The sequence below is a fragment of the Halichondria panicea genome, chromosome 2 (assembly GCF_963675165.1).
Source record: "Halichondria panicea chromosome 2, odHalPani1.1, whole genome shotgun sequence".
In the NCBI taxonomy this organism is placed as follows: Eukaryota; Metazoa; Porifera; class Demospongiae; order Suberitida; family Halichondriidae; genus Halichondria; species Halichondria panicea.
The window spans coordinates 7,979,650-7,993,439 of record NC_087378.1 but is presented as its reverse complement, the minus strand read 5'-3'; the positions used below and the strand labels follow the sequence as shown (position 1 = coordinate 7,993,439).

General features: G+C 43.6%; 1 protein-coding gene across 1 annotated transcript; it reads left to right on the top strand.

Annotated features, from left to right (window-relative positions):
• Positions 1 to 18: 18 nt before the first annotated feature.
• On the top strand, positions 19 to 13,776 carry LOC135331232 (uncharacterized). The gene is made up of 23 exons (XM_064526319.1): positions 19 to 92; positions 1,227 to 1,295; positions 1,574 to 1,657; positions 1,814 to 1,987; positions 2,375 to 2,734; positions 3,110 to 3,187; positions 3,429 to 3,581; positions 4,152 to 4,385; positions 4,812 to 7,493; positions 7,715 to 7,855; positions 8,042 to 8,158; positions 8,720 to 8,977; positions 9,264 to 9,437; positions 9,765 to 10,066; positions 10,215 to 10,458; positions 10,607 to 10,851; positions 11,050 to 11,279; positions 11,565 to 11,729; positions 11,871 to 11,942; positions 12,150 to 12,319; positions 12,426 to 12,566; positions 12,964 to 13,146; positions 13,427 to 13,776. Exons 2-23 carry the CDS (start codon positions 1,242 to 1,244, stop codon positions 13,571 to 13,573), a joined length of 6,408 nt encoding a protein of 2,135 aa, XP_064382389.1. The 5' UTR covers positions 19 to 92; positions 1,227 to 1,241; the 3' UTR covers positions 13,574 to 13,776.
• The last annotated feature ends 14 nt before the right edge of the window (positions 13,777 to 13,790 follow it).

Below are 13,790 nucleotides of genomic sequence, written 5' to 3'. Positions count from 1 at the left end.
GCCTACCAATAATTTCCTGTTTATTTTAATATCCCCCTGATGGAATTTGTGAAGAGACGGCGAAAAACGAAGAGCGAGAGAAAGTTTCAAAGGTGAGTTCGAGTCCTTCCTTCTCCTTTTTTTCGCTCTATTTTTGCTTTTGCTTTTTACCTGATATGTTCCTCTTCTGTGTTCGCATTTTTTGTGTTTATACTGAGTAAAGTAAGTTAGCTAGCTAGCTCCTCAGCCAAGGGCATTTTTTCCCTGAGGGGGGTTTTTATGGTCCACTTGTGTTCCTCGATAGCTAAAACTTGACCTAAAAGTAGTTATAATAATAAGAAGACTCGAATGAATTTAATAGACAACAAGGGAACGATATTGAAGGAAGAAGGCATATTATATAATGGTGTAGTGACGCCACCATCACTCCTTTTCTTTTCTCACTGTTGGAATGTTCATCATTCCTTGTCATTCTGTGCGAGATCTTGATATCGGTCGGCTTCTAAGTACGTTAATAGGATGGTGTTTTTTAAAGCAGATAACGATTATAATTATGTTACATAATAGTATAACTATGGGTGTGGTATATAGGTACTAGGTTATTGTAACATGCGTACAATCATTATTATTATGCAATTATTAGGTCCCTTGTCACTCTTTCATTGTACACATACCCAGTCCTATATAGTTACCCCTAGGAAATGTCGTAGGTTTAATACTTGTAGTTTCTGGTTTAATTATAGTGATTGTCATTCATTTTCACATTGACTGAAGCATGTTAGTTTCTCCTCTATTCTCCCTCTCTCATAGTTAGGATAATGTCACCTGTTTACACTTTCATATTTTTAGGCCCCACAAGAATTTCTTCTAAGCTTTTATCATTGTCACATCCCAGCCACTAACCACCGACTGTTATACAGTGTACAGACCTTGTGCTTCTTAGAGGCTAGACATACATTGTTGCTTTGTCATCTCATAAGTATAGGCTTCGTTTCATTCCTAAGAGGTACTTTGTTGAAGGAGGAAGAGAAGACTCAAACACTCCATATTTTTCGTGAGGTTTGAGGTTTTGTGGTTTCTTTCCATTAATTCTCAGTCTGTGAGGTCAAAGGAACTCTGTTGGGTCTAGAATGTTTATAAACCAGCTACAACATTCCTGTTATTGTGCTGGTCAGCTTTGTTGTTAGCTTTATCTCTTCACCTTGATACAAGTGTACTAAATGTTGTTGTCGTGTTTTCTCGTACAGTTATAACATTCCAAGATGACTGACTCTGACAGCAGTTTTGAAGAAATGAACGATTCAGAAGATTTCAGAGTAAGCTAGCTCCACCCACCCACACACACACACACACACACACACACACACACACACACACACACACACACACACACACACACACACACACACACACACACACACACACACACAGGACTATATATGTGCAAAATTAATGTTGATACAAGTTTCATACACTTATACACTCGCCATATCCTTCATCTGTATGTAACAAATGACTTGTATTGCCAGTGATATGTGACAGTGATTACCTCCTAATTTGGATGGAATATTTCACATTGTGATATTGTTTGCAGGAACATCTCCTGGTGTTGAAAGCAAAATGGAAAGCAGCTTTAAAGAAAAACAAAAAGTTACTTCTAAAATGTCCCAATTATGAGGTTAGTTGAACTATCATTTTTCTACTAAAGTTGTTGATTGCTGTGCAGTTAAATAAACATTGTGCAATCATTAATAGCATGTTCAGCTGAATAACAGTACCAATGAATATTAAATGCTGTCAATGCATCTGTGTACACGTTACAATGTCCGTGCAGAGGTGTCAATCCAAGTGTGGCAGTGTTGGAGGAATGCAGTACCACTATGAGAGGTGCACGGGGAATGCCCCTCGGTTCAAGTGTGACCAGTGTGATCGAACCTACGAGAGCAGGACGGGTCTCAATTATCACATGGCTAGCTCGCATATCAATGAGCCTAGCGAAGACAACAAGGTCAATATTTATCTGTATGCTGCATCTTATCAATTTGATAGCATTTCAAAACAGTATAAGCTTTCATCTCCTCCTGGTTGTATATACATGATTGAAGTGACCTGCTTCTTGAGTGACCCTAACTCACTCTTGTTGAGGTTTAGGGTAGTAAATATGGGGCCCAGCCATTGACCATGTTTACTCACTAACATTAAAAGTTGTCTGGTGAAAGCTTTGTCAGTGGTATTTCTGTGACATTTCAGTGGAATGTGTTGGTATTAACCTGTGGCTAGAGCCGTGGTGGATTGAATAGTTATGTGTGTACCAATGCAATATTTGATTGTTCATCTGTCCTGTCCTTATTTTGCTAAATATTAACATTATGCCTACCTTGCCTCCCCCATACAGAGTGATAGCCCTTCCCGACCACAACGCTCAGCTGCCTTGAACACAATGTCTGCCATGCACATCTCCAGCAACCCACCCTCGCTAAAGCAATCCCCCACTCGCACACCTCCCAAACCCCCCACTCCCAAGGCAACTGCTCCCCCCAAAACACCACCCCCTGCGTTGGAACTGAGTGACTTCCCATCTCCACCGAAACTGATGATAGTTTCCCAGAGTGACGATGAGGAAGAGGTGTCAACCAAACCAGCTGTGAAGAAGTCATCTCCCAGCTCTAAAGCCACACCCAAGAGTGACGGGGGGACGGATGGAAAGGGGAAGAAAACAACTAAATACGTCACTATTCCTTCTATTGAGTACCCGGTCAGTAGAACTTTTTGCATCTGACAAGTGCTAGCTTGCCATGTATATACGTATATATGGCCTCAGGCTGCGTATAGGCCACTAACAGTGCTTCACATTTGATCATAATTATGTGTCTACTCTATATTGGTAGGATCACATGTTCTCTGTTAACGTATTTCTCTTTGTAAGCAAATGTTAACAGATGTTCTGGAGCTGATAAGATGTGGTCTTTTGATTGTGGGGAGTGCCTGTGACACAATAATTAATTGTCATTTCTGTTTCTGTCAGTCTAATGTTGTATACTATAAAGTATTGCTGAGGAAGACACTTTGCCTACTTGGTTGTTGTATGCATTGCTATAATGGCCGGCCTCTAACATACATACGTGTGCAGGATGAGTACAAGTCCTTCCTACCCGTGTGGAGACATGAGATGAAAGAAAACAAGATAATAAAGTGCCCCAACTATAAGGTTAGGGTCTAGTAATAGTACGTTTGATTATAACTGAAGAGACTTGTTAGCAGCTCTGGAATTAGTCATATCATGATATTAGTGATTTGATTGCCCATTCATGTGTTCTCAAAATTATACCACCTTGATAGTCAGTAGGTGCAATAAAACAATAGTATTCTGATTAATGTTTTGGCATCAGATCCAGTGAGCCAGTTGTCATGCACATACTTATGACCCTCTCTCTCCCTTGTTACCATAGGACTGTGATTTCAAGTGCACTACAGTGAATGGTATGAAGTACCACTATGTCCGCTGTGGGAAGGCCAACCCTCCGGAGTTCAACTGTGAGCTCTGTGGGAAGAAGTTTCAGTGCCGAACTGGTCTGGTCTGGCATCTTAAGAAGACGCACAAGGTACGTTGGTTACGTGGCCAGTCATGTGATTGACCTCTGACCTCTAAATCTCCTGATTGCATGACAGAAGATTATTGAAAGCTTTCTTAGTGACGAGTTACATGTAGACTATACGCTGCTGTGTTAATCATATTCATCTACTGTGGTGCCTCATTGCACACTTGCAAATTACACAAAATGTAATTTCATACATGTAGAAGAATCAATCAATAATAAGTTTGTACCATTACCTTAAATTTAAAGAACACGAGCCATTTCCATACATGTAGACCACTTACCACGGCTGGTTATAATTATTGCCTTAAAAGGATAATAATATTCTCTGATTGACCACACAGGCCCTGTGTGTAGCCAGTGTGGTAGGTACACTGTGCTGATGAAAAACCTTTGCAAATGAGCCAAATCAGCACCCTTCTACAATCTAAGTATAAGTATTGCGTTCTGGCAAGGATAGTGTGTCATTACCAGTAACAGTTTAGGTTTTTGCGAAGTGATCAAAGTTCGCATAATATTATGTTAATGCTCGCAAAACATTATATTAATGGTTGCTCCTTCTGATTCCCCACCCAGCTAATTGACATCCAGCCTTCCAAAGGTGGTGGTTTCAAAGGCACACTGCCAGCCAAGTTAGTGATGGGTCCAGTCCCTCAAGACCACTCCCCTCACCCGCGTAAGAAGATCAAGCTGAGTGATAGCGGGAGGGAGAACCGCTCTCCTATAGGGCACAAACCTCAGAAGAGCTTCTCTCGAAGGAAGCGATACACACCGCACAAGACTCCTGAGGAGATACTGCAGAATGTCGTGGTGAGCATATACATGTAAATATGGAGTTACTGTATATCAAGACACTTCACTTAAATTTACAGCTGGTTTTCCACTGCATTAAGTAGTAATAAGCACTGGGTACAGTAGGCACTTGGGTATAAGTTTTAATGGTTTCTAAACACTCTTTCAGAATTAATTTAAAGTACACTCTAATCTAAAGAATCGCTTTAGGTGTTTTTGGTTGCTAGTTTCACTTATCAGCTTTACTAGGTGAGATATGCTTTCATCCCATAAAAGATATCTTCTAGCTTCTGCAAAACACAATAGTAGGCCTGCATTGTTTCAGCTGTCTTGGTGGCGTATTAGCAAGTTCTGTAAATTCTCGTACCAACTTGCTAGAACAAAGCTATTGTCTGACCATGTCACATGTCACATGTATATCTCTGTCCTTCCCCTCCTCCACAGATGTTCACTTCCCTTCCTTCACCAAAACTGGGCCCTCAAGCTGTAAAGGAAGTCCTGGTACCCCTATCAGAGTACCACATCTATGAGAACATACCCACAGACGATGTGTCTAAACCGAGCACTATCATCCAGCTAGGAGAGGAAGCACTCACCTGGCAAAGAATGTCCTCTGATTCTGAAAGCGAGGGAGAATACAACAGCACAGAGTTGATATTCGAAGAGGAAGTATTTGGAGGCTATAGGAGCAGTAATAGTTTGTCTGATTCTGACGATGACTATATGTACGGTGCTAGTAAGAAAAAACAGAAACACAAATCAAATGGTCCGACTTTAGGAGTTCGTAGTGCGGCTCCGAGGAGAGGTAGACCACCGAAGAATAGAGACGTGAAGGATGACGTTTATGAGCCGATTTCAATGGAGAGTTTACCGTCAACTTTTAATAGGGATTCCCTTCCACCACCTTTATTGACGGAGGCAGAGCAGAAGCCTGCTCTACCACAGATGCCGCCTCTTATTAAAACACCCGATGCTACTTCAGAGGAGAAATCACTCGAGCCATACACAACGTCATTATACAAGGCCACCTCACACGTTCAACCACCTCCTGGGCTGATATTGCCAGTCAAGTCTGAGCACTCAGCTCGACACAGCAGCAACAAACTACCCGAGCCTCCTCCTCTACTTAAGAACAGTAATGCATCAGACGTGACCGATTATCCTCATATAGTACTCCCATCTAACTCCCCCTCTAGTCCATCGTGGACCACCACCCAGACGACCGGGCCTACACACACAGCCCCTGCCCTAGGGAGACCCGGACGACCCGGACGACCTCCCAGATCTAAGACGGGGGGAGCAAAGGACAAGAAAGCAACCACTGTTCGTACCGGCTCTACAACTGCTCATTTTCGATCGTCAAGGGGTTCAAAAGGTCAATCCTCGTCCTACTCAACGAAAGGAATGAAAATGACACAATATGAGTTTTCGTCGAGCTCCTCTAGCATGTCCAGCCACTCGATCACAAATTCTTCCCCATCTCAATCGAGTATGGTTACTTACGGGACGCCATCCTCACTGCAAAACATCGTGGCCCCCATTCAGATTATCCAAGGCATTCCAACTAATTCAGTTCAAGTGCAGGGCTACCAGAGTGTTCAGCCGGGAGGCATGATGCTAATGCAAGGGACCCGGCCTCTGGGCCTGGAGTACGCTCCCCAACAGAGCCCCTCGTATATCACACAGGACGGACAGACATACCAGATTATCCAGGCACAGCCACAACATTTGACTATGTCTGATGCCGGCGATAATTCACAGAAAGTCAGTGTGATAATGCAACCTAGTGCAGCAACATACACCACTCAAACTACTGCAGGAGGCATTCAATACTTAACACAGTTGGATGGACCACCTCCTCTGACAAAAACGAAAGAAAAAACTGACAAAGCAACTTTAAAGTCTAATTTTGAGAAAGCTCGAAAACAAGAGCAAGCCAAACTGAAACAGTCATCATCAACAGTGTCTAGTAGTACGTCAACTGAAGTCACTTCTCAATCTCGGGCCAGTAGCGCTGAAATTAGCTCGGAGGATAAAATGAGTAAACAACTTAAGATGTATCTAGATAAAGAGGTGGGACGCAAACCCAAACAAACACCTGTGCCTACTCGGGACATTGTACCACCAAAGAGTCGGAGAGCCAAGTCCATCTCAGTCGATCGCACTTTACATGTGGCAGAGAAATCTCCAAAACTGCAAGTAAGTCAGAGCCTGTTCTCAAGTTCTGGACGCAATGTTGATTCAAATATTGGAATACACACCTTGTTAAATAATCCCAGTTCCAAAACTCCAGTGAAAAAATTGAACACTAGGGATTCTACTTCATCTGTTACTGGCCTTTTTCAACCGGACAATACCCAAACAATCAAACCAGCGGATACTCGACACTGTGCTGCAACGCCAGAACTGGGGGAGGCAAAAATGCCCTTAGAGATGAATTTTAACCAATCCAACTCAAACGATAACAGTCATTCATCGGACAGTGGCAATGAGGAAGTAGCTAGCGGAAGCTCAAGCAAGACAAGACCGACAAAGAGACGCAGAGAAATGGCTGCTGCTAGCTCACTGCAAAAAGGAACTGCTAGTAAAGGAAAGAAATCAACTCGTGGTAAAGGCAGAGCAAAGGCTGCCACCACTAGTGAAGACTCGGCCTCTGTTCAATGTATAGACTTGACAGAACCTTCCCCCAAGAAGAAAGCAAGGTCCAATGCCAAGACAAAGGGAAATGATAAGGAAGCTTCACTTGCAGAAACCTCAGTGGTGGTTGAAGAAACTTTGATGAAACTTGGCAAGAGATCTAGACAAAGAGCAACCGAGAAGCCATTGAGCTTAGAACATTGTGAAATGGACACTGTTGAACAAGCTATCTCTGAGTCTCAACTCTCTCCAGAGGATTCATTACCAGTTGTTGATTCCACCATTGCTCCTTCCCCCGCTAAGAAGAAGAGAGGACCTAAGAAGACAGGTGATGTGTCGTCTGAGCCTGGGCCTAGCTCTGGGGGGAGCGGTAAAGGACGCAAGTCAACTGGAGGCAAGAAGTTCCAGTGTGACAAGTGTGATGCTGAATACTCTAGCAAGAAGAGTCTGGTGAATCACATCGCTTCTGTACATGCCATACAGCTGGATGTGAGTTACATATACACGCAGTCAACGTTCTGTGCACTTGTACATGTATGCTATATATTTATACTTGTCTATGCTCAATTTGAAACAATAATATTTGAAATTCTCTTCAAAAAGTAACTGTGGAATATCATATTCTTTTGTGCCTGTTAGCATGCAACTTTAAGTCTTGCCATAGATCCTGTATACACGTGTACATGCTTTGTATCTGTATCTCCGCTCAGGCGAACACCCCGATGGCCGAGTGTGTCCCTGTGTGGAGGAGGGCCATCAAAATTGCCAAGGCTGTGATATGCTGCAAGTGTGGAGAGTACAAAGCTGTCAATGTGGAGGCCATCAAGTACCACTGGAACAGATGCAACAAGGTAACTACTTGTGTGTACATATGTTTTAGGATAGTATAATTATGTGGTTGCGTACACTTAGTGCTTTCACACTTGCACATGTCAGTTGCTAAGTTACTACTACATGGAATTTGGCTGAAGTATGAATATGTTACATAATGAATGGGTAAAAGTATCAGTTTATAACCGCCCCCCCCTCCCTCTCAGGATGAGGAGTCCTTCACCGTGCGATGTCCCCACTGCGACAAGGAATACAGGTCCGAGGCAGGACTAAAGTACCACCTCCGCTACACCCACATCTCCCCTCCACCTCAACCCTCGAGGGTAAGCAACAACAGAAGCATTCATGCTCTTGTAGTCACTATAGAGAATTCAAATTATTGTTGACGATAAAGCTTATACCTAGCGTTAAATAGAGCATCTTTGAATGGCCATAACTTTAGTCGTTGGCCCAATAAATTTAATTTTATGTTTTTCTGAAAGCTTAGAGAGAGGCCTTTCAGATGATGTATTAAAAATCAAAAGTATATTTTTTGGCCTGTTTTTGACAAAATACCATGGGTTATAGTCCATGGTCTTTTCCCGAAAATAGAGAATTATGGTCCATTCAAAATTTGGTTTTTGAGCATGCCATCTGCCTTCTAAGCTTTCAGAAAATCATAAAATTAACGTTATTGAACTAACAGAACTAAAGTTATGGACGTTCAAGATACTCTATTTACGCTACATGTACATGTATGGTGTACTAGGTCGATATAGCTATGTACATGTATAATATTGTTTAGTTTTGTATACTGTAACTGTTGTTTGTTTGCTTGATGATCAGTGTGTGTGGCATATGTGTATACATTATACCGCACACACACACACACACACGCATTGCAGTCTCCCTCCCTTGAAGCCGTACGGGATCCCTCCAAGCCCCTCCCACCACGCAGGGCTGCTACCAAAGCCACTAAGAAAATGGCTGCCTTGATCATTCCTGTAGACACTCCGGGTGCCTCCCTCCCATCGTCTAGCAGCAACACTAAGATCACCACCCCCTCCCCTTCACCGAGTGCACCGAAAGTGGGTGTGGTCAGCATCACCGCTGAGCTTAGGGCTGCCTTCGTCAGAAAGGAGATTGTCGAGTGCCCTCATGAGGTAATATTTGGTTTCTTTTTTGGGGGGCGTGATGCTTCCATTCTACTGCCAGTACTGTTTTGTATGTGGACAGTCATGCACCAATGGGGACATTGTGGTGATTTTGGTGTCACTGTCAACTATAATTATAGGCTCAACAGTGTATAATAATAGCAAGTATGATACAAATGTCATATTATAGTCTTTAGGGCTTGCCTGTATCTGCATACAGTTTAAAACGCATTGTGTATGTCTGATAGCTTAAGCTAATAGCCGAATCTATGCTATGCTATGTCTCCATGCACAGGGCTGTGAGAAGACCTTCAAAACATTGCCAGGACTCAAATACCACATGGCCAGGCATCGTGACACCAACCCTAACAAATTCCAGTGCCCTGTTTGCAAACAAGTCCTCAAAGGAGTGAAGAGGTTTGAGAATCACATCAAGGGCAAGCATCCAAACGAAGACCCTGAGCTGATGGTGAGTCTACCTGTACACATGTATTATATATACAGCTGCTGCTTGGGAAAGTTTTCTCATCTTACGCAGCAACGTAAACTTATACGTGTAAAACAAAATCATCACTACATGTATATATGGACTGAAATTTTTTCCAGAAGGAAAATTTTGCTAGCTAGCTGGACTTAGTTAGATTGTCTCGATTCAAAAGTAAAAAATGCTCTTTTTCGTGCTGTGGCTTGATTAAAGACCATGCATGTTGAACTACATCTACACACCCACACCCACACCCACACACACGCACACACACCACCCGCACACACACCACCCACATACACACAACACTAGAATGTGACTGATCACGAGTATGTACCTGGTGAAGAGCCGGATGACTCGGACGGTGATGTCCATGACGACTGGGAGGCAGAAAAAGACGAAATTGAAGATCCCCCTAAAAAAAGCATCAGTGCTAGTCGCTCGCACAAAGCTCACCTTGCGGCCAAGTGGGTCCATAACGTGCCTACTAACTATGGAGGATATCGGGATAAGGTACGGGAGGTGTGGTCTCAGCTGTACGAGGGACGAGAGGTACTGGCTGGGGAGGAGTGGACTGTCAAGGCTCAACACTGGAAGAAGGTCTCCTCTAAGAGGTGACAAATAGTTGCTGTGTGTGTATATAGTATTATTAGTGTTGTTCATATTAGCCTTCCATTACTTTCTTCTGTACAACTATACACTGTACTTTTTTGTGTGCTTTTGGCAAGACCATAACTTTATCATGTACTTTGTCCCTTATAGTGACCTTGCAATGTACCTACCTGAGTGCAAACAGTCTATGCCATTCATAGTTGCCACTAAGGCAGAGTCAGAGGAGACGGAGCCCCACACCCTCTCACTCTTCAGTGCCTGTGAGGGTTGTGAGGGTGTGACGGGGGCGGTGATGTATACAGGTGGTCCAGTGTGGAGTATGGACTGGCTGCCAGTGGAGGGAGAGGCAACTGAACACTACGTGGCATTGGCTGCATACAAGGGCCTGGATGAGGTGCGGAGATTGCTCCTTAGATAGCTTGTATGTACTTCTTTATAACCTGTGTATGTACACTGTTTCAGTTCACAAGTAGAAGTTTATGCTGTATAAATTATATACTACAACTTTGTCTGTTTACTTTCTTCTGTGATTTTTCTCTCAGACCTTTCAGATCAAGTATCCCATCACTCAACCTGGCCTCCTTCAATTCTGGAAGGTGGGGGCTCTCACTAATGAGAAGGGGCACACTCCAACTACCCAGTTTGTCCTGGGGCTAGCTCACAACTATGGTGTCATCAGAGACATGAAATGGTGTCCCTCAGTGAGGTGGTCTGGCAGTAGGGGGGCGGGGAAACGACTGGGTGTGCTGGGTGTGGCTTGCAGTGATGGAACTGTCAGGATTTTAGTGTAAGTATAATAGCCCGTGGTCTTTTTCCAAAAATTATCACATTATTGCCCATTCTAAACTTGGTATTTGAGCATACCATCTGGATGAGCTCTCCTTCTAAGCTTTGAACTCTAGTTACAGATCTAAGTTAAAGAGCTAGTATATAGTACGTATCTGTAGTTTATCAATCTACTATCTACATGATTGTACACTTTCAGGATACTCCAACCGGAAGAACTGAGTCAACAGTTTTCTGAGAAGGCTAACAAAAAGAAGAAAGCCTCAGCTACTAGTCCAAACCACCTCATCGTGTCCCTGGAGAGCGAGGCTGCACTGCTGGTGCCCTCAGGAGCAGGGATATCTGATTGGTCAGAATTTGGTCAGTGTCTTTGTCTGGATTGGTTGCCTGGTAACAAGTACACTCGGATAGCGGCCGGATACTCAAATGGTTAGTACAACCTTTAGAGCTTATGCAAGGAAACATCTAACAAGAATGAATTCTATACTTTCCAAAAATGCAGCACTGACATTCCACAATAAATTTTTCAGTTAAGGAAAATTTTTCGGTTAAATTATAGTGCCTAAGAATGCATCAGATATACGATCTCATTCATCTAAACATTTCCCGGGCCCTCCTACAAGACTGTGTGCAATGTTCTGCCCCCCCCCCCCCCCACTATATTCACTGTATTTGTGAGGACTTGTCTATTATAACGTAATCCTCTGCCATTAGGAGTGGTGTGTGTGTGGGACCTGGAGAACACGTGTGTGGCACTTCCAGCACTCTGCTCCAGAGAGAAGGGTCTGGTGATCCACCCCATGACTCAGCTGACTGCACACAAGGCTCCCTGCAAGACTGTCTCATGGTGCCCACATGATCACAATTATATCTTCACAGGTCAGAACGCCATGTCATAGTATATAGCTATGCATATACGTTGATTTGACAGTATGCTTAGCACTTTTACTAGTGTTCTGTAGAAGGCCACACATTCAAACAAGTATCCAGAAACTATTAAGTACACTCTTGTCTCCTCAGGTGGCTATGACAAGTGTGGTTGTCTGTGGGACTTGCGACAGCCTTACTCACCTCTAGAGAAACAGGAAAAGGGTATAACCAGTTTATCACTAGCTTGAGTGGCAGTTCATCACTAGCTCTAGCTTGAGTGGCAATGTCTCTACTGTACATACCATGTGTAGCTAGTAAAGAGATTAAGGAGCCTATAATATTATTATTACAATTAGCTAATGTATGCATATGCTGATGAAACTAAATGCCTCAACTAAATCTAGAACACCACCATTCATGATTGCTCAGGTATGCTGTTGAGCTCCAAGTGGCCTCTTCTCTGGAACGAGGTGCTGTTTCACAGTGATGGCACAGCTGGAGCTGCAGCTAACTCCCCTGTCCCCTGTCTCTCCTACCATCATGCCTCCAGTGGGAGCAGACCCTCCAAGAACCTCCTCCACTGCTCAGCACCTATCACCGTGAGTCACAATTACGTAAAAAGTCGAACATTTTGATAGATGAATTGAACTACATACCACCATGTGTTTTCAAAATTAGATATTACGTATAATTATTTCCCTGCAGAGTGTGAGCTATTGTCATTGGTCGGACAGAGTGGCGGCTGGCTCGTACAGTGGGGAGGTGGGCATGGTCACTCTACCCTCTCATTTACACCTCTCTAATGTCATCATCGACAGAGCACGAAAGAAAGGCATTAAACGAGAGGTGAGTGGGCGTTTGGGTTATTGTGTCCATCCTCTGGTGTTACAGACAACATTTGTTTCACTTGTATCCTTAAGGCCACCATACACTAGGCCACCATACACTAGGCCACCATACACTAGGCCACCATACACTAGGCCACCATACACTAGGCCACCATACACTAGGCCACCATACACCAGGCCACCATACACCAGGCCACCATACATCAGGCCACCATACACTAGGCCACCATACATCAGGCCACCATACACTAGGCCACCATACACTAGGCAACTTTCAGGCAAATCGTTGCCTACATTGGTGGTTGTATGCAATGAATTGCCTGAAAGTCACCTGGTGTATGGTGGTGGCCAAAGATTGCATAACAAATCAATTGTATGAACATCCCTTCCTTTAGATTGTGTGGCTGAACCACAGAGAGCCCGTGTCTCCCACGGCTACCCCCACTTCCTCTGCCCCGCCCATCTCTGAGCTGGTACAGACACATCGTCTCGTCCTCACTCCTTCCCCCGGGACGGAGGTGTTCCAGAGACACAGTCAACTCTTACCTGATGACACTCCTCTGCAAGCTACCACCAAGGTGTGTTCATTCATTGGCCGGTGAACTGTCCCTAATTCTGTACTAGTGGAACTTCTTTACAACATAAGTTTTGGTCAGTATTTAAAGGTGGCTGGCCTCCTTTGTAGGGGTTGTTTTGTACACAAATTGTTCGAGGGACCCTGCTGCCTGGCCTTCCATTTTAAGGTTAAGCTTTGTGAGTGTTCAATAGACAGCCTTGGACTTGTCTATGTAACACTCACAAAGCTTAGCCTCCCACACCCACACACACACACAGACACACACCCACACACACACACAGGTGGTGTGGAGCCCTAACGAGAGCAGCTATGAGTGGATGATGGTCGGGTCCAACACTGGACTAGTGCAACTACTACACATACAAGCCCCCATACAAAAACCTGCTCGCTTTTTCTCCACATATTGTTACCAGTCAACTGTATGCTAGTTTTGTAAGATATTATATGCAAATATTTCTCTGTGGCAGCCAATCCCTGCCTTTTTCATTTTATTGTCCAATCGAATTTTACACAATTAGTTTTTTTTCTCTCCTAAATTGACCACAAAGTTATGTTCTTTCTACGATCAGAACTTCGATTGTTCTCTCTTATTCACATCTCACAAGTCACTATAATTATTGAATTGTCCTTGTATATACAGTGTAA